The 22057-nt window shown below is 39.3% G+C and overlaps 1 protein-coding gene across 1 annotated transcript in view; it reads left to right on the plus strand.

The window, feature by feature from the left end:
• The window catches only part of CNTNAP5 (contactin associated protein family member 5), a 777193-nt gene that overhangs the window by 656610 nt on the left and 98526 nt on the right, over nucleotides 1-22057 (plus strand). The window contains exon 19 of the mRNA XM_084892213.1: nucleotides 11431-11655. Coding sequence (XP_084748339.1) covers nucleotides 11431-11655 — 225 coding nt within the window. The remainder of the gene's footprint in view (nucleotides 1-11430; nucleotides 11656-22057) is intronic.

Consider the following 22057-nt stretch of genomic DNA (forward strand, 5'->3'; position numbering starts at 1 on the left):
ATGTGATCAGGCTGGCAGGAAGAAGTGGTTAGGGGCAATAATGAAGGCAGGCAAGTGAGCAGTTGGGAGCCAGCAGTCCTGGATTGTGAGAGGGTTGTCCAACGTTGTCCAACGTTCTGTTAAGGCCCAATACCACTAAAGGGGAAGTTGGACATCCCTGGAGTTGTCCCAGATTAGAAAAGGTGCAGGCTGGACACACCCCCATGTACAAATTTTATGCATCAGGCCTCTAGTAAATGCATATTTCATACAAATCTAAATGAAAATATAAGTACACAAAATATACTTTAAAACAAAGGTTTTAGTAAAAGACAAAGAAGAAACTAAATAATGATAAAGAGAGTAATTCAAGAAGACGATATACCCCTTGTAAACATATATTAGTATATGCCCAACATAGGAGCACCTAAATATATAAAGCAAAAATTTTAAAAAATATATTTTATTTATTTTTCACAGAGAGGAAGAAAGAGGAATAGAGAGTTAGAAACATCGATGAGAGAGAATCATCGATCAGTTGCCTCTTGCACCACCCCCCCCCCACTAGGGATATGCCTGCAACCAAGGTACATGCCCCTGACCGGAATCAAACCTGGGACCTTTCAGTCCGCAGGCCAACGCTCTATCCACTGAGCCAAACCAGTTTCGGCTATATAAAGCAAATTTTGATGGAGATAAAGAGACACAGCAGCAGTAATACAATGATAACAAGAAATTTAGCACTACACGAACATCAATAAGTAGTTCTTAGAAACCGAAAATCAACAAGAAAATAATGACTTTAAATTACACACTAGATTAGATTATTTTTATTTATATCTCCAGACTATTTTACCCCAAAACAGCAGAATATACATTCTTTTCAATTGCACATAGAGCATTGTCTAAGGTAGGCCACATGTTGGGATACAAAAACAAATCTCAATGAATTTAAGAAGACTGAAATCATATTAAGCATCTTCTCTGACCATAATGGTTTGAAACTTGAAATTAATCAGAAGAAAAAAAATAATCAAAAACCTAAAAACCGACAATGAAAAGGAGGCTAAATAATATGTTAGTAAACAATGGATAGGTTCACAAAGAAATCAAGGAAGAAATTAAAAGATACCCGGAAACAAATGAAAATTAAAACACAACTCAAAATGGAATATGGCAAAAGCAGTCCTAAGAAGAAAATTAACTGCATTTCAAACCTACCTCAAGAAATAAGAAAAATCTCAAGTAAGGTGTTCAACTTTACACTTAACAGAACTAATAAAACAAAAATAAACAAAGCCCCAAGAGAGCACAAAAAAGTTAAAGACCAGATCATAAATAAGCAAAAAAAAAATAAAAAGAGTCCAAAAAGCAATACAAATGATCAATAAAAACAAGAGCTGGTGCTTTGAAAAGATAAACAAGATTGATAAACCTTTAGTGAGACTTTACAAGATGAAAGGACAGTTGATCCATATAAATAAAATCAGAAATGAAAGAGAAGTAACAACTGACAACATAGCAATAAAGAATAGTAAGAAAATATTACAAATAGCTATATGCCAAGAAATTGGACTAATGCAGTGGTTGGCAAACTCATTAGATAGCAGAGCCAAATATCAACAGCACAACAATTAAAAGTTCATTTGAGAGCCAAATTTTTTAAACTTAAACTTCTTCTAACACCACTTCTTCAAAATAGACTCACCCAGGCATGGTATTTTGTGGAAGAGCCACACTCAAGGGGCCAAAGAGCTGCACATGGCTTTCAAGCCGTGGTTTGCCAACCACTGGGCTAATGGGTAAATTTCTAGAAATATGCAATTTTCTAAAATTGAATCAAAAAGAATCAGGGAATCTGAACAGACTGATTATCTATCTATCTATCTATCTATCTATCTATCTATCTATTCCTAATATGCAAATAGACGGAAAGGGGGAACAACCAAAAAAACAAACAACTGGTTGTTATGAAGTGTGCTGACCACCAGGGGCACATGCAGAACATGGCATGCTTTGGCAGCAGGTGGCAGAACATGGAACATGGTGAGCTTTGGCCATGGCAGGATGGTGGAGCAGGTGAGTGGGGGTTCCAGACCAAGGTGGGGCATGGGTTGCTCTTATCGGGGCAAACCTCTGGTGGTTACTAAAAAGTCTTTGCTCCTGCTCTTCGTTCTCCTGCCCGAGGCTCACACTTGCAGCTGGCACCGATCCCACTCACACCCGCTGCCAGTCCCAGAGCCTTTGCTCGCATCTGCTGCTGGCCACTGGCACCCAGCATTGGTTCCAATTACTCAGCACCATCAGTGGGTGCAAGCGATGGCTGCTGGCCCCAATCGCCCCTCAGGCCTTCTCCACCTCCCATTGCTCCTAAAGGATGATTGTGTCAACAGCCACTGCTCACACCCACTGCTAGCGCTGGCCCCAGTGGCTCCACACCATCAGCGGGTGCAAGTGGGGCCACTGCCATCAGTGCATGGAAGTGGCAGTGGGAGCAGGGCTGCCAGCAGAGAGGGACCTGGGGGCCTGGAAGATGGGCCAAGACCCACCCTATACCCACTGCAAGCAATCAGTCCACAGATCCTTTCAAGGTGCACAAATTCATGCACCGGGCCCCTAGTAATTAATGAAATTGAAGTAGGGAAAAAAAAAAAAGTCCTGAACAAATAGCTTTACAGGAAAATTTTACCAAACATTCAAAGAAGAACTAATACCTATTCTTCTCAAACCATTCCAAACTATTCAAGAGGAGGGAATACTTCCAAGCATCACCCTAATCCCAAAACTAAATGTCACTACAAAGAAAGAAAACTATAGGCCAGTATCCTTGTTGAACACAGATGCTAAAATCCTCAACAAAATATTAATAAACCAGCTAATACATTAAAATTTCATATACCATAACCAAGTGGCATTTATGCCTGAGATACAACATTGGTACAATATCTACAAATCAGTTAACATGATACTCTAAGTAAACAAAATGAAAGCTAAAAATCACCTGATCGTATGAATAAGTGCAAATGAAGAATTTGATAAAAGTTTGCCTCCTTTTATTTACAATAAAAACTCCACTCAGCAAACTGGGAATAGAGTGACTATACCTCAACATAATAAAATCATATATAAACAAACACACAGTCAACATCATACTCAATGGCAAAAAAACAAACATTTCCCTTAAAATTGGGAACAAGACAGGGTTGTCACTTACCACTCTTAGTCGACATAGTACTAGAAGTCCTAGTCACAGCAATAAAACAACAAGAAGAAATGAAATGAAGGCAAATTGGAAAGGAATTAGTATCCTGTAATTATTTGCAGATGTCAGGATACTATAATAAAAGAACATTAAATATTTCACTTTAAAAATGTGGATTCCTGGCTGGTGTTGCTCAGTGGTTGTAGCGTCAGCCTGAGCATGAATGGGTCCTGGGTTTATTCCAGGTCAGGGACATGGGTTGTGTTTTCACTCCCTGCTCCCTGGCTGGGAGCATGCAGAAGAGAACTGATTGATGTGCCTCTTTCACATTAATGTTTCCCCCCCTCCCCTATTCCCTCCCACTCTCTCTGAAAAGCAATGGAAGAAATATCCTCATGTGAAGATTAACAACAAAACTATATGGAACTGCTAAATATATTTAGTAAATTAGCAGATACAAAATAAATCTCCAGAAATATTTTTATACATCAATTATGAACTATCAAAAAGAAACAAAGAAGATAATCCCATTTTTAGTTGCATTAAAAATAATACCTAGGGATAAGTTAGATCAAGAATATAAAGGATCTCTACTAGGAATATTATAAGACATTGAAGAAAGAAGTTGAAGAAGATACAAATAAATGGAAGCATATACAATGCTCATGAAAAAAAATAACAGAGTTAGTACTGTTAAAATATCCATACTACCCAAAGCAATCTACAGATTTGATGCAATTCCCAACAAAATATCAATGGTGTGTTTCACAGAACTAGAACAAATAATTCAAAAATTACATATATGGAACTGCAAAAGATCCTGAATAGCCATAGCAGTCTTAAGAAAGAAGTACATAATTAGAGGAATCATAACACAAGACAATAGTAATCAAAACAGCATTGCATAGGCAAAAAAATAGGCCTGTCGACCAATTGAACAGAATAGAGAACCTAGAAATAAACCCATGCTTCTATGATCAATTGCTATTTGACAAAGGAAAGAAGAATATAATGGGGTAAAGACATTCTATTCAATAAAAGGTATTAGAAAAATTGGAAAGGTATATGAAACAAACAAACAAACAAACAAAAAAACACAACAAAACAACTAAAGAAATTAGAGGATTCCTTTACATCATATACAAGAAGGGAAGGAAGGTCTACCCTTGCATGGATTTTGTGAATAGGGCCTCTAGTGTAGTCAATACTACTTTATTTTATTTTTTTTATAGGGGGATTTTTAAAAAATATGTTTTACTGATTTTTTACAGAGATGAAGAGAGAGAGATAGAGAGTTAGAAATATCGATGAGAGAGAATCATTGATCAGCTGCCTCTTGCACACCCCCTATTGGGGATGTCCCCGCAACCAAGGTACATGCCTTTGACCAGAATCAAACCTGGGACCTATCAGTCCGCAGGCCGAGGCTCTATCCACTGAGCAAAACTGGTTTCGGCATCAATACTACTTTAATAACTATGTATGGAACCCATTGGGTACAGGAATATTAGGGGGGACACTTTTTGAAGTCTATGATTGGCTAACCATTATGCTGAATTGAAACTAATAAAAACTAATGTTGAATGCAATCAATCATTTACTTTAAAAATAATAATTTTGAAAAAGAGTATTTAAATTATCAAAATAAAGTAGGGCACTCTGTTGGCCCTATAATTTGTACAATTACTTTTATCCCAAAGAGCGCCATTTTAAACACCACTTATATTCAAACAATGATGATAGATATGATGGTGACAGTTATATATCCCTATGCCAAACAATGCTTTATTTGATCCAACTTCCTGTTGGAATTTAAAAACATTATGGACAGGAGCACCCGTGATTGTGTTCAAAGAATCTATAATTCATACTCTTCATCCAACTGCACTGTCCAGTTAGTGTGAATTACTTGCTTGTCAGTGCTGGAGAGCACTGTGCTCTTTGGGAGAAAAGTAATTGTACAAATTGTAGGGCCAACAGAGTGCCCTACATTAGAGCTTGGAATAAAACAGGGCCCATCAGATAGGCTCCCATTGTAGCAAAGGAAGCAAAGTGCTGCTGGAGGAGTCTCTGAGCACCGTCCCTGAAAACTGTGAATGCCAACCTTACACTGGTTCCGCATGCTAGAAGAAGCAATTGCAGAATGGACACCACCAGGTGACAGCACTCAGTGTCCTGGCTTTGTTTTATGGGATCTATAGCCAAGCTTCTATTTGGGGGGGGAAAAAATGTAGAGCTCTGCATTTTTCCAGGGACATTGTTCAAATAACTCATAAATCATATTGTTCTGAATGTGGCCCAATTTTTCATTGGCTCCTTTCTCCAAAGAAGCTCCTATGAATTATCTACTGTCCAGTCACTGTATCATTTGATTTAATTTGTTGGATTTTCCTCCGTGCTTGCTCCCCACTTGTTATTTTGATCTACAAGCAAAATATACAAACATGTGTTTAGCCTTTCAGCTTGTTTCATATTTCACTGTTTCCAAACTCCCCTGTCCATCCCTTAAATAAAGGAAATAATTCTCTTTATATTCAGCAGTCCCCACGTCTATATTGTACCAAGTCTATCAGCCATGCCAATTGCCTTTGGGAACCAAGGTGTGGGACTGAAATGGTGCCATTAGCTACCAGTGGTCCCGAACAAAGTGGCTTTCTATTGGAACAGTCTTCTGTGCAAACTTACTATGGCATGTGTATTTCAGGGTGTGCAAATACTGGAAAGACCTGGGGTAGAATTAGGGAGATTTATCCATATGTCTTAATTATTGAACAAATCATTTATTCTTATTCCCCAACATAGTAAGGAGGATGGTAATATCTACATTTAACTGATATTCACAGAGGTGTAGTTACTTGCTAATAAATATCAGAGATGGAGGTCCAACCATCTTTTAGACTCCTTTTCCCCATATATGATCCTAATTTAATTCTATACAATAATGTGGCAATAAGATTTAAATATGTAGGGGTTTTTTGTGCTTTTTTTTGAAAAAAATGTTATTTAATTTACATAGCATGACATTGAACTTTTTAATTTGTACATTTCATGGGATTTTAGCATATTCATGAAGCTGTGTAACCATCACCACTATTTAATTTCAGACTATTTTCATCATTATCTGCAAAGAATATCATACCCATTAGTAGAAATCCCCCACCAACCACTCTCTCCAGTTCTTGGAAATTACTAATCTACTTTCTATCACTAAGGATTTGTCTATTCTGAATATTTCATATAAACAGAATCATGCAATATATAGCTTTTTGGAGTCTGCTTCCTCTCACTTAGCATGTTTTCAAAGTTCATCTATGTTGTAGAATTTTTCAGTACTTTATTATTTTTTATTTTCCAATGACTGTTTCAGACTCTGGAAGCACCACATTTCATTCATCTGTTTATCAGTTGATAGTTTGGGGTGTTTCTCTTTGTGTGTGTATTATTATGAATAATAATTCTAGTAATATTCTTGTACATGATTTTGTAAGAACTTATGTTGTCTAGTTCTTTGCATATGAACCTAGAAGTGGGATTGCAGGGTCATATTGTAACCATATGTTTAACTTTTTGAGAAACTTGCAAACTGTTTTTCAAAGTGGATGCTCTATTTTATATTCTCCCCAGCAAAATATAAGGATTCTGACTTCTCCTCATCCTCACAAACACATTATTGTCTGCCTTTTTTTTTTATAATACTGTCATAAAAAAGTAAAATGAGATTTCACTGTGGTTTTTGATTTGCATTTCTTAACATATTTTATTGACTTTTTACGGAAAGGAAGGGAGAGGGATAGAGAATTAGAAACATCAATGAGAGAGAAACATATATCAGCTGCTTTCTGCACACCTTTAACCGGGGATGTGCCTACAACCAAGGTACATGCCCCTGACTGGAATTGAATCTGGGACCCTTCAGTCTGCAGGCTGACACCCTATCCATTGAGCCAAACCGGCTAGGGCTGATTTGCATCTTCTTAATGACTACTACTATTTAACATCTCTTTATGTACTTATTACCCATGTGTTTATCCTCTTTGGTGAAATATCTATTCAAATATCTTGTCAATTTTTATTTATTTATTTTTATTGTGCAGTTGTAGGAATTCTTTTTATATTCTGAATATAATTTTCCTATTAGATATATGATTTGCAAATATTTTCTCCATTTCTCAGTTTCTTGGTAGTATTTTTTAAGAACAAAAGTTTGGTTTATTTTTTCATTTTGATGAATAATTTATCTATCATTTTTCTTTTGTAGTTTGTGCTTTGGGAGTTATATCTAAGAAATTATTGTCAACCTATGGCCATGAAGAGTTATGCCTCTAGTTTCGTCTAAGTGTTTTATAATTTTAGATATTACATTCAGCCTTGGATCCATTTTGAATTAATTTTTAATATGGTGTGAGGCAGGGTTCCAGCTTCATTGTTTTGCATGTGTATGTCCAGATGTTCCAACACCATTTTTGATGTGTGCTTGTCTTTAGCCCACCTCTATCCCCACCATTATTTGAACAATCTGGGCATAACTGTCATATTGTCATTCAAGTTATTTTAAATTAAAAACATTAGATAAGATATTTTGAATTCTAATTGGTAACACATTTGGAAATCTAGGAAAATAAAAAGCCAATCTACTCAAAGACAACAATTAAAAAGAAAATCCAATTTTGTTCTAGCTCTTTTCTTTGCATTCAATGTAGCTAAGATGTCTGTCCATTACATTTTATATACTGAATTTTGTTATTCATTTAGTAGACATTCTTATATAATTTATAAGTCTTAATGTTGCAGAATATCCCATCTGGTGGAATGGTTCTTGCTTGTAATTCTGCCACCAGAGCTCACCTTATCAATAGTGGAACTCTACCTCCAGATCTGCTGATATTCAGATTCTGTATGTTCAATTAAGATGTTCAATATTAGTAGTCATTAAGAATCCACAATCTACAGGTAGGACAATGGTTGTGTAGCTCAACCTTCTGATTCCTGGTTTTCACAACTATAAATGTGGAAAGTGTGGACAATTCAGGAATTCTTCACAAATGTTTGTGGTGCATATGCAGTAAGCACTTCACAAAGCACTTGAGATGATTGTTGACCTACAGAGTATCACTAAATAGTTGCTCTTATATTTTGGAATTTTAGATTATTCCAGTGTTTACACATAGATAATCCTATATAATAAAAAGGTAATATGCAAATTGACCATCACTCCTACACACAAGATGGCTGTTCCCATGTGGAAAAGATGGCTGCCCTCATGTGGACATAAGATGGTCACCACAAGGTGGCCAGCAGGGAGGATAGTTATGGGCAATCAGGTCAGCAGGGGAGGGCAGTTGGGAGGGACCAGGCCTGCAAGGGAGGGCAGTTTGGGGTGACTGGGCCTGCAGGGGAGGCAGTTAGGGGTGACTAGGCTGGCAGGAGAGTGGTTAGGGGGTGTTCAGGCTGGCAGGCAGAAGTGGTAAGAGGCAATCAGGCAGGCAGGCAGGTGAGCCATTGAGAGCCAGCAGTCCTGGATTGTGAGAAGGATGTCCAACTGATCATTTAGGCTTGATCCCCGGGATCTGGCCCAAATGGGCTCTGAAACACCTTCCCACCCCCCCACCCTCCGCATGACTTTCATGCACCGGGCCTCTAGCTCTGTGATAAACATATTAATAAATTATGTCCTTAGTAATAGAATTTCAGTGAAAAGTAATATGTATATTTAGCTTACAGTTTACTAGTTGTAAAGAAAAAACAACAACATGATAAAATTGTCTAATACTTACATTTCTAAGGACTTACTTATTTTACACTTTTTACTACAAAAGAAAATTATTTGTACAATGATCAAGAGAAGAATTTTACAATGCAATGCACCTATTATTTATGTTCAGTAATTATCAAATTATGGCCATTTTTAATTAACCTAAATGCTCACACCCACTTACCTTTCTTTATTATTTTGAAGCAAATGCTAGATAACATCACTTTATCTGAAATAGTGCAATATGTATTGCTAAATAATGACTCATAATAGTACATATCAACAGAATAATTATTATAAAAATTTTAAGAACAAATTTTTAATATCATGCCAATTTTTAAATTTATTTTCAGTGTGTTTGCCGAAACTGGTTTGGCTTAGTGGATAGAGCATTGGCCTGCAGACTGAAAGGTCCCGGGTTTGATTCCGGTCAAGGGCATGTACCTTGGTTGCGAGCACATCCCCGGTGGGGAGTGTGCAGGAGGCAGCTGATCTATCATTCTCTCTCATCAATGTTTCTAGTTCTCTATTCCTTTCTCTTCCTCTCTGTAAAAAGTCGTTGAAATTTATTTAAAAAAAGAAATAAATTTATTTTCAATGTGTTTTATATTTTCCTGAAATAATTACAACCTAACTGATTTTTAGGTAAGTTCGTGCACTGGGCCTCTAATGCTACATAACAGAATGCTCTATACTTACACTCGCACACGCACACAAAACAAACATTAAATGAAAACCATTTTTTTCTGTTAACTAGGAGATAGCAGCTCAAAAGGCAGGCAAAATGTCCCCAAGGAAGTTAGTTCACTCAAGAAAAGTGCTTGAATCAAACTAATAATTAACCCACATCATCACGGTCACAAGTCTCCACTGCATATCTCTGTAATCAGGAGGATTTTCTTGTTAATGTGAATCTTTAGCAAAAATAAAATAGTATTCCTAATTTGCTAACAATATATATATAAATATACAACCTTCATTTTTTTGTTGGTACAGTTGCAGGCAGTTATAGAGTTTTCACAAAAGTAGAACAAATTTGCAATCAAATTAGAAAACAAAAGCCAGGTTCGCCGGGACCGGTTTGGCTCAATGGATAGAGCATCTGCTTGGGGACTGAAGGGTCCCGGGTTCGATTCCGGTCAAGGGCATGTACCTTGGTTGCGGGCATATCCCCAGTGGGGGGTGTGCAAGAGGCAGCTGATCGATGACTCTCTCTCATCGATGTTTCTAACTCTCTTATCTCTCTCCCTTCCTCTCTGTACAAAATCAATAAAATATATTTTAAAAAAAAGAAATAAAAAATAATAAAACAAAAGCCAGGTTTGATTATGTTCTAGGTGCTATTAATTCAATGAGATCATTTCATGGGGAACAAGCAACATTGCGCATGTCAGTTGGAAAGAGAAATTATGACAGTGCAGCTTCCTGCTTACTAACTTTATGATAGAGTCGTGCTGCCAGACCTAAGCTATGAAGCTCTAAGAGGGAACCTCTGCTGGACAGCGACAGAGTTGAAAGGGAATTTCAGAGTGGCCTTGAATCAGAGAAGAGCATATCTCAGCATTTGGATAAATGTGCAGTCAATAAACAGATATTTAAATGAAGAAAGTTGGAATGGGTTCTGGTTAAACTGCCTTCTGGTTTGGGAGCCTATGAGTTCAAACTGTGGTGGGCAACTGTCTTAAGTGCTTTGCGCACATCATTTTCTTCTCCACAAAGAAATCAATCTCTTGCCATTTCCCTTGCACCACTTCTAGATCATTGAGGAAGGATTCATGCTTCCCATTTGCCCAAGGAGAAAACAGTCCTCACAGGGTCCCCCTGCTTCCCTGGGACTGAGCAAGGTTTCCCACCCCGTGCTGAAGCCCAGTCTCGTGCTGGCCCCACTAACCTGGCAGTGGGACAGGACACAGCCCCAGTAAGATCTGGGGCTGGCATGTTCCTGCTGATTGAATGTCATCAGCTTGGGGATGCCTCCTTTCCTCTATGTTGTGCATCACATGAGGCCTTTTTACCCCACATCCTGCTCTCAGTAAATTAGAACCCACTTAAAACCCTCCTGATACATGAGAAAAAGACAAACTAGAATTCTTAGCCTCTCAGTTTTAAAAGTAAGATCGTCCCAGTGAAATTTCTCTATACTATGTTGAAGGCAGGGACATTTTATCTTTGCTTCTTGAAAAATGAACCTGTCTCATGGTAGTTATTCTGAAAATATATATTAAACTGGACCTGAATTTCACTAAGCAGATCCCAGCTCTCTTTTAGCTGTGCAACCTGTTCAGGGTTCTTAGCCTCTGTAAGCCTCATGATTCTCATTAGGAAATGAGGTTGATGATTTCTGCCACTTGAGAATTATTGTGGAAAGTATATTATATAATTAATGTACAAACCCTCACGCAGTGCCTAATGCATAGGAACAATAAACAAGCTATGATTATATCCTGAATACTCAATTCAGACCTTAATGTGTGCTTCCCCATCTTGTATTTTGCAGAGGTTTCTGCTGTTTTTGAGGCTGGCACTTCAGTTACTTACATGTTTCAAGAACCCTACCCAGTGACCAAGAATCTAAGCCAGTCTTCCTCAGCGATTTATGCAGAGTCGGCTCCGTCTAAGGAAAACATCGCACTCAGCTTTGTGACATCCCAGGCACCAAGCCTCTTGCTTTATATCAATTCTTCCTCTCAGGACTTTCTGGCTGTTTTGCTCTGCAAGAATGGTGAGTACTGATGTCAGGGAGCCTGATGGAGTGTCATATTGGGCTAGAAAGAAAGTATATGCCCTCCAAAACTCTGCAAAATTTCAACCTAAATTTGGTGTCATCTGAGCAGCTTATTTCCAGACCTCCAGGCAAACCCATGATTGAACTTGACCTTTATGAGTTGCAATTGATATTCCAGGCCAGTGTCAGTTCATCACTGAAGTCAAATGCATCTACTTTAATTTGCCTCGACTGTGCAGTGGTATTTCTTTATTTTTATTCTGTGCTGGAATCCATTAAGTGTAAAAAGAAGATTATAAGTATATCTGAATTTCAGAAGGACACTTGTCACATATAGCTTGCCATCTTTACTGAGTCTCCTTTACTGAGGGATTTTAAAGCAACTAGCATAAATGCAGGCTATATTAATAGAAGTGGATTGCCTAGCTCTTAGACAGAAGTGGTATATGTGAATCATAACCTTGTGGGATACAGATCTGAGTTCTGAGAATCAGATTCTGAAAAGAATGTGAACAAAATGGAATCTGTGAAGCTTAGAGGGATAAAAGAGCTAGAGTCCACTTTATATGAGGGATGGTGAAGGATACTAGTCTTACAGCTGTTAGGAAAAGTCAGGTTTTCTGCCCTCACATTGCCAGAATGAGGACTATTGATATGGTCATGGCAAGGACACTATGTGATCCAAATCCTAGGGGAACAAACAATTATTAGGATTGGGAAAAGAAGGCAAGGGTGTGGACATCCCTGTAGCATGGTCTCAAAGACACTTTTCTGTGATCAAGAATATGTATTTTCTCTTCTTGTGACTTTCTGTTATAATGAGATGTGTCTGGGCTTTAGAACCATCTCCACAGAGATCACCTGTGACTGGGAGGGGGGAAAGAAGACAGATCTGTAGCTCACACCGTGCTCTCTCTAGACCTCAGACACAGACTATTGCTATTTCTCTTGCACTTTTTCTTATGTGTTTGTGTGTGTGTTTTCTTTTTTGTTTGATCTCGCTTTAACTATTTATAGCATTGAACATAAAGAATGGTGTATAGGACTAAAACAAGGATCAAAACTGGCAAGCCTCTGAGTTGAATCAGGCCTGACTGGTATAATGGAGTAACACATATTTAGTCTGACATAGTGATTTCTGTGATGCGTTGTCTATGTCCATAGGAATGTCCTGACAGGTACAGATGTGCCTGTGGGACAACACAAAAGATGCTTTGGAGGGAATCTTGCATCTCAGTGCTCTGGAACTATCTTACTTCCAGTTAACAATGTCCAACTAGAACTAAAAGGGTCACTCATTCTCAGAACAACATGATGGGAGCAAGAGAAGGAGAGAAAGACAGGAAGGATAACTAGTATTTCCAGAACTATTTGGGAGAGAAAAGAGACAATATGGGTTTTAGACCTGTTAATTATCATCAGTGATTTGTATGATTAGAACCCTTAGTTCTCAGTCTTTGTTTCCTAATATGTCTGTGAGGTTGATAAAGCTGGCTGAGACACTGGGGCCTGGATTAGCTGGTTAACATGGGTCAGCCAGCTAATTCACAGCATAGCTGAGTCTGGAAGCCAGATCTCCTGATAATCAGCCCAACAATCTTTTCTCTAAACTGGATGACCTTACTATGGTGCGGTTGATCTCTAAGGAAAATAGTTCCAGAGCACTAAGATGCAAGATTCCCCCAATGCACCTATTGTGTGGTCCCACAGGCACATCTGTATCTGTCAGGCCATTCCTATGGATATAAATGCATAACAGAAATCACTATATCAGACTGAATATGTCTTACTCCATTACTCTGTTATAATATACTAGAGGCCCAGTGCATGCAATTCGTGCATGGGGATGGCCTGCACCTTCTCACAATCCAAGACCACTGGCTCCTAACCGCTGGCCTGCCTGCCTGACCTGACCACCCTAACCACTAGCCTACCTTTCTAATTGCCCCTAACCGCTCTGCCTGCTGTCTGATCGCCCCTAACTGCCTCTGCCCTGCTGCTGCAGCTTCACCTGGAAGGACGTCCATAATTACATACAGAAGGTCATTCAGCAGTCCAGTGTAATTAGCATAGTACGCTTTTATTATTATAGAGTACTCTATGCTGAGCATTATTCTAATTAATGTACACATTAATTCTCACAATAACCCGGTGTGGTTGGTGGTGTTAATATACCCAATATTGTATAGTTGTAGAAACTAAGACATAAATGTTTAATATCTTGATTAAAATTCTACAGCAAATAAAGAGAAGAGCTGGGACTCAATCCTCCTTCCCAAGACTGGCAGCTTATTCTGTATACTCCACAACAACAGCTAAACTAAGAGTGTTATATTTTTTGAAACATATCATGTTTTTAAAAATTTGAACTTATTTAATTGGTATGGCATTATTGAATTTTACCTTATTCCCTGTTTTTTATACTCTAAAGCCCCATGTAATTAAAAAATGTACTTGACTTAATGGACACCTGCATTTTAATTTATTTTTAAAATTTATTTATTAATTTTAGAGATAGAGAAAGGGAAAGGGAGGAAGAGAGAGAAATAGAGAGAAGTATTAATTTGTTGTTCTATTTATTTATTCATTCATTGGTTGATTCTTATATGTTTCCTGATAGGGAATCAAACCCACAATGTTGGCATGTAGGGATGCTCTTACCAATTGAGCTACCAGGCTGGACACCCACGTTTTTAAAACCCTAGCTAAATGAAGGAAGCAAAGAGAAACATTTGTCTTGCTTGTTTGTTTTAAGTTTAGATCTCAGTGAAAAGGTAAAAGTGCAGGCCTGGCAGCTCCATCTAACTCATGGGAAATAGGTGTCCAAGTCCTTGTTAGTAATGAAGTTCCCCCCTCTCTTCACTCAGCCTCAGATAGAGAATCACTACCCAAATGTCCCAAACCCACTCCCCACCATTGCTCTAGGGAACTCCTATCGCAGTAGATAGTGATGGATGGCTCAGAGATTTAGGATACAGAGTATTTCCTGCCATCTCTCTTCACTGCAGAAACACAACTAAGACATGTTCTCATTCACTCATCCTTTCATTGACTCTCTGGAGTCAACACACAGTATCAGGGACTATGAAGATCAACAAAGATAGGGTTCTTTCTAAACATAATTAGGGGGAGAGGGAGAGAGAGAGAGAGAGAGAGAGAGAGAGAGAGAGAGAAAGAGAGAGAGAGAGAGAGAGAGAGAGAGAGAGAGAGAGAGAGAGAGAGAGAGAGAGAGAGAGAGAGAGAGAGAGAGAGAGAGAAAGAGAGAGAGAAAACGCCTTAAATTTCCTGGAGAACAACCTAATACATAAAAAATCCAAATTGCTCATATGTCCCAAGCAGTCGAACTAGAAGTCAGAATTTGCCTAACTTTAGGGATGAATCTCCTAGGAACTCGGGATTGTAATAAAGTAAAATACCTTAAGTTACAGTGGATTCCTTGCTTTGGAAGTCATCAAATAATAAATAAATGACAATGAGTTAGGGATACCATGATAATAATTCCAGCAGTGAATGACACAGAATAATAAACTCTGAGTGTGTTTCCAAGTCTGAGATTTTGTGATTTTGTATACTTTCTAGTGTAGCCATGCATTTGTATTTTTTCTGCTAGAGTTTCACTTGCAGACTTTGAAATGCTTCGGTGTGGAATTAAGAACTGGTATCCTTATAGCTTGTTCCCAGTACGTTGGTGGTATTAGGCCACTGATATAATTGCCAGTGAATAATATTGGTGACACTGTATTATAAAGAAGTAGAGATATTTCAATGTGACTTGGATACATTTTGGTAAAAAACATACCTGTGAAAATACTGATGGAAGTTAAGAATATTTACAGGAAGGAACAAAAGATTAGGAGATCAAACATGGAAAAGGGTTAATTGGGAAAGTCATTCTCTAAAGGTTTTATAAGATTGATTCTCACCTTTCTGAGATGGATTAAGAGTCTTCTGTTAGAACAGGTTTCTTAACCTTTCTTTGATGTAAGGTGCCTTTGGGAATGTGGTAGAAATGAGGATGAGACTGTCACTCTTAAAAGGAGTTCTCTTTGTTCTCCTGGGAGGAAGAAAATGCCCTCAGCCATTGTCAGTCACAGCACTCTCGGGGTTAAGAAGCCAGGGGTGAACATAGCGGGTGACCTGTGTAAATACTGAACGAGATTCTTGGCTTGCACATTCATTTAATAAGATGCCAAGGCCAGGGGAAGAGGAGCAGTGAGACTTAAAGTCATGTTTGCAGGCCTCTCCCTGGCAGGGACTGGATTTGGCAGGTTCAGAATTCTTTGACCTTTATCTTTTTTTTCTTGAAATTTCTCCCACTGGAGACTTACTCAGGTTAAGCTGTCCTCTTATCTTTTCAAATGAAAACAAGTTCTTCTTCTTAAAGAAAGGAAATCATTTTAATTCATGGGATGAAAGAATAGATGGCAGAGGAGGCATTTCTGTGTCAGAGGGTCCTTGGGAAAAAGAAGGCAAGGCCATTGTGGTTTCATAGCCAGGGCTTTGGGCCTCAGGCAACTTCTCAGAGACCTCCTGGTTGGGGGAGACGGGGCATTGGTCGAGAAAAAGGGGCTGGAGGAAAACACATTAAACTTTTGCAGAATTTTATTGAGTGATGGCTCTGCCTCCCCACAGTCCATGGACTCTCTCCCTAAATAATTACATTTAGCAAATATTCAACAGGTTCTACCATGTGGCGGGCACTGTTTCATGTACCAGAAAGACTGCGATAAATAGTGTTCTGGCCTGCCTTTAATGGTCTATTCTGGGAATAGATGCATAACACATACTGAGGGTGACCCTGTGATGTAAGTGCTGGGACAGAGTCGATTAGGGGTCCAGTAAGGCAAAGAAGGGAGTGACCAATGCTTCCTGAGAGGGGTTCAGTGCCCCTTGTATTGGGCCATGAAATAGAATAAGATGCTTTTTTGTTCTTAATTTTCTCTATTTCAATTCCCTATTCTACTTTTTATCATCAGTTCTTGGCCCCTTTAAATAAAACAAAATAAAATATAAAATATGGCCCTGGCCCAATGACTAGTTTGTTGGAACATCATCCCATACACCAAAGGTTTCTGATTCCATTCCTGGTCAGAGCACATACTGAGGATGTGGGTTTAATTCCCAATCACAGTGCATAGGGTAGGCAACCAATAGATGCTTCACATCAATGTCTTTCTCTCTCTCTCTCTCTCTCTCTCTCTCTCTCTCTCTCTCTCTCTCTCTCTCTCTCCTCTCGCTAAACATATAGCCAAGTGAAGATTAAAAATATACATGTGTATAGTATAAAATATGTGTTAATTCTAAGGCCATCCATCTGTGGTCAGATCATTTGGGTTCAAAGTATAAACAAAGCTCCATCACCCTCCCCTGGTGGCTGCCTAGTGCCCTCCAGCACCGAATATTCTTTTCCACTTTGCTGCATCATTTCCTCTTTTTAACAGATACAGTCATAAGGAGCACTGTCTGTTTGTGATTGCACACACCTTGGAGAGAATGATGATAAATCCAGACACCTTACATTTCCAAAAACCTGAGTCCAGGGAGACAGTGATGAGAACTCCAGGGAGGGTCCTCTCTCAAGTGTCCACCTCACAGCCACTCCCAGGGCAGAGGGGCCCAGACAGTCCCCCATTGCTTCTTCCGCAGGGAAGACTTTCAGTGTTGAACTGTGCCCCCTGCCAGTCCCTCACTGGCACCAGCAGTAGGGCATGCTCTAGGCTTCCTCGGAGCACCAGGAGTTTGGGTGCTCAGCCTGAGAAGAGCCTGCCTCAGAAGGCCCCTTTCTTTGGCCTTGCTACTCCCTGACTACTTCATTCTCTGGGCTTCTGTCAAGCAAATGTTGATACTTTTGAACATAAATATCCCATAAGTCATTCGCTGTCTCCTGGACTCTTTTAGGTTTGTGTATTTCCTATATTTCTGGGCTTTCAGATAATCTGTTCCTGGGAAATACCAAGTTCTGTGTGCAGCCCCATTCTGCATTCACAGTAACATGGATGTGACAGTGTTGTGAGAGACCAGGAATGTGGGGTTGGCTTAGCTGGATGATTCTCATAAGCTCACACTCAGGTCTGGCCTCAGTAACCTGAAGGGACGGAACAATCTGCTTCCAAGATTCATCCTGTGGCTCTTGACTGGAGCTTTCAGATGCTGGTTCTTTGATTTTTAAATAGGGCTGACCAGAGGACATGTCGATTAGCCTCCCCCACCTCCAGAGAGAGTGGTGAAGGGAGAGAGGGGAAGAGAGAGAGGGGGAGAGAATACTACCTAAGACAGAACTTTTAGAATCTAAATTCAACAGTGCCACCTCGTACAATGTGAGGTTGTGGAAGGAGGTTACATAAAGGTATGAATAGTAGGGGGCAGGCACAAGGTGCATTTCCTAAAGAAAGAAGTGTGTAAAAAGGAAATATGGCCCTGACCAGTTTGGCTCAGTGGATGGAGAGTCGGCCTGCAGATTGAAAGGTCCCAGGTTCAATTCTGGTCAAGGGCATATACTGTGGTTGTGGGCACATCCCCAGTAGGAGGTATGCAGAGGGGCAACTGATCAATGTTTCTCTCTCACTGATGTTTCCAGCTCTCCATCCCTCTCCCTTCCTCTCTGTGGAAAATCAATGGAATGTATTAAAAAAAAAAAAAAAAAGGAATATATGGGCTCCAGGAAATAGGTTACCCACCTCAGAACAGGCAAGGTGATTTCAGGGTAACTGCCTTGCAGAAGTCCTAGCAAGAAGCAAGTCTAGGTCAATGGTTCTCCACTGGGCATAATTTTGTCCCACAGGTAACATCTTAATAACTAAACATTAAGATGAGAAGCAACACAGATATATACTGGGTAGAAGCTAGGGATGCTGCTAAATCTCTTTTTTTTGTTGTTAATCCTCATCAAAAATATTTTTCCATTGAGGTTTTTTTTTTTTTTTTTTTTTTTTTTTTTTTTTTTTTTTTGAGAGAGAGAGAGAGAGAGAGAGAGAGAGAGAGAGAGAGAGAGAGAGAGAGAGAGAGAGGAAGAGAGGGGAGAGACACATACAGAGAAACACTGATGTGAGAGAGACACACCTATTGGTTGCCTCCTGCATTGGTCCCAACCAGGACCAAAGATCAAGCCTGAAACCAAGGTACATGCCCTTGACTAGAGTTGAACCCAGGACCCTATACTCTATCCACTGAGCCAAACTGGCTAGGGCAGTGCTGAACATCTTAATGACCCAGGACAGTAAACTCTTCCCCCACTACACACACACACACACACACACACACACACACACACACACAAATAATTATCTGGCCCAGAATATCTGTGAGTCTGAGAAAACCTGGCCTAGGATGAGGCATGCAATGGAGGAATTTTGGAGGGAGGCGCTAGGGACAATATGCAGGCTTTAGCTATCAGCAACATGTGATATTTACATCAGACAAACAACATGAACTTTGAAATCCAACCTAATCAAAAAGTGGCAAACCTGTCCTGGAGGCCCGGAGGGTGAGGGTTGAGGGTGGGCCCAGATGTGACTGGGTCCAAGAAAGGTAATTTCTCATCTACCATAATGGAAAGACAAAAGATAACATCTAAAATGGATAAAATCAAGAAATAGCTATATATTCAATGTAATTGAAGAAAAATAACATGAAAACTGATAGAATTAAAGGTACCTGCATATGAGGAGGATAGCCTGGGAGTAGGAAGAAGTGAGGCAGGGATTTTTCCTCATGTTAAGTTTTTCTATACTATGTAGCTTTTAAAATGCAGTATTTCTATAAACAGTACTTAAATGCATACAAATTTGTTGCTCGAATATGAAGATAGAAGTGTATGGTATAGTTAGTAGAAAACTAGTTCTTTCCCCCAGCAATAGATGCATAAAACTATGTGAGTGATATTGGATAAAAGCAGCTTTAAAGAATGTTTGCACAATTGCATGCAGACCTGGTTTCCAAGTTTTCTGTTAGTGAGTTGAGTTGTTCCATGAACTAATGAAAGAATAAATTAATGACATAGTTCATTTGGAAGCACTCCATATAACAAATGATTCCACTTCCTATTTAAATAGCCCATTGCAAGACTACTAAGAAATGCCCCGTTGCCAAATCTATTTCAGACCTTACTCTCCCCCACAAGCTCTAAGGCATGAATGCTTCTTCTCAGCCTTCTGTGTGTGTGGGTACCGCATCCAACCAGAGGCCCTGGAAGTGTTGGTTTCCTTTAAATATCAGTTTTATTATGGCAGTTCTAGTTTTTCTGAAGAAAGAATGCACCCTCACTGAGATATATCATCCATTCCCATGATTTCAGTTAGTGAGATGCAGATCTTAGTGGCTTTAAAATAATTGGGACCAACTTCATTTGATTGTCCCATAGAATCCTCAAAGTCTGTATGTTCTAAACTGACCTCAAGTTTAATCCTGCCTCACACACACACACACACACACACACACACACACACACACACACAGCTAGACCTTTTCTTGCTTGTGTTTCCCTTTCTCAGAAAAGTTCTTTACATTCAACTCAAATGCCCAAGTCAGAAACCTGCTCCATCCATGTCTTCCTCTTTCTTGCCTCTCCAGAATCCATCAATCAACATTTTATTCAATCTTTTTGCATTACATTGTATTTATTTCTTCAGTCTTATTTATATACTAGAGGCCCAGTGCATGAGGGGGCCCTCAGGGGCAGAAGGTGACCCAGCAATCAGGGAAAGGCAATGCCCATCACACCTCTGCTGCTGCCACTGCTGGCAGCGCAAGCCTCGGCCAGCACTAGTTACCTGAGCCTTGGGCGGCCTGGGAGACTGGGCAGCTACCATCCAAGGCTTGCCTGCAACTTGGGGGGCTGCTCTCTTGTGGGAGTGGTTGCTGCCATCTTTGAGGGTGTAACAGTCAATTAGCATATTCCCTCCTTATTGGCTGTGGGTGCTGCCATCTTTGCAATGGTGTGAGGGTCGATTAGCAATATTCCCTCTTTATTGAAAAGGATAACCAATTTTTATGTTCCCACTATGATTATTTTCATTCTGGCCACCTTAATATCTGAATCAAATTATTCCAAGTGTTCATATACCTCTCCTAGCCTCTAGGCCTGTGCCCTTTTAATTCTCTCTTCTGACCAAGGTGATCTTTTAAAAATTCAAATATATTCATGCCATTCATTTTTTGATAACTCCCCATTGCCCTTGAGTTAATTCCAAACTCCCTTCTATCCTAGATTTTTACTTTCCTGTGAAGTTTTCCTTCTCATCATTCTCAGACCCCGTTGCCTCCTCTTTCCACATTGAGTTATGTTCAGATCCCCACGGGCAACAAGTCTGTTTCCCCTCAGGTCACTGCATATTTTGTTACATTTGCTGGAACACCTTTTTCCTTTCCCACCTCCATCCATTCTCTGAGGGTAAACTCTTATATTGTCAAATCTAACTTCTAGACAGCATTTAAAGTTTCCAACCAAATGTGGTGGCAAGCACCCTTCCCATGACTTCTGTAGTGGCCTGTTATAGAAATGGTCCCAATCTCGGGGAACTTGTTGGATCCATCAATATAACACTCATTGAAGGAACCAGCACTGGTCTAGCACCATTCAAGCACCCAGTGTCTATATACAATACTCATGCTGCCATTAGATACATTTTCCAGTGAAATTGCTTAAGAGCTTTTAATGACAAGAGAGCACAGTGTGTGTGTGTGTGTGTGTGTGTGTGTGTGTGTCTGTGTGTGTTTATGTGTGTGTGTGTGTCTGTGTGTGTGCTCACATATGCACAAAAGAACCTTTTTAGAAGCATATTCTTATGATTCATATTTTAAAAATGTCACTGTCATATCTTCGTGACTAAGAATCAAAGAGAGAAAAAATAAAAAAGATAACAATTTTACTTAAAAGCATGAAGTTAACATGAGAAGAAAACATTAAGACGTAGAAGAATCTAAAAATAGTTTATTCTTATCCTCTTATTTCTAATTTTGACAGGTGTTTTTCCTTCCAAAGCATGTTAAGGGTCTGAGAAAAAATATATACAAAAAGAGCAACTTGAAACAGATGAAATGTTGCATTTTAAAAAGACAGAGGAATAAATGTGACCATGTCCCTGTGGTAACACTGTTGGGTTTCACTTGTTTGTATTGCCATCTATAGGCGGGACCCTCAGAAAGATAAATGAGATTTAAAGATAAAATTTCTGATGGTTCAAATGAAAGCATAGCAATAGAAATCAAAGAAACAGCACACATAAATCCCGTTGACAGTCCTGATTCTAGCTCTCGGCAGCAATAAACAAGTAAGCCTGGGTGTCCTGTAACTTAGGCCACTGACATTTGTCAGACTTTTTCAATAAAATGGCAATGAAAGACTAAATCCATGCAGGATGGGAGATGAATTAGCACACAGCCAAAAGTGCTGGAGAAACTA

This window comes from Pipistrellus hanaki, assembly GCF_964339955.1.
Source record: "Pipistrellus hanaki genome assembly, chromosome: 8".
In the NCBI taxonomy this organism is placed as follows: domain Eukaryota; kingdom Metazoa; phylum Chordata; class Mammalia; order Chiroptera; family Vespertilionidae; genus Pipistrellus; species Pipistrellus hanaki.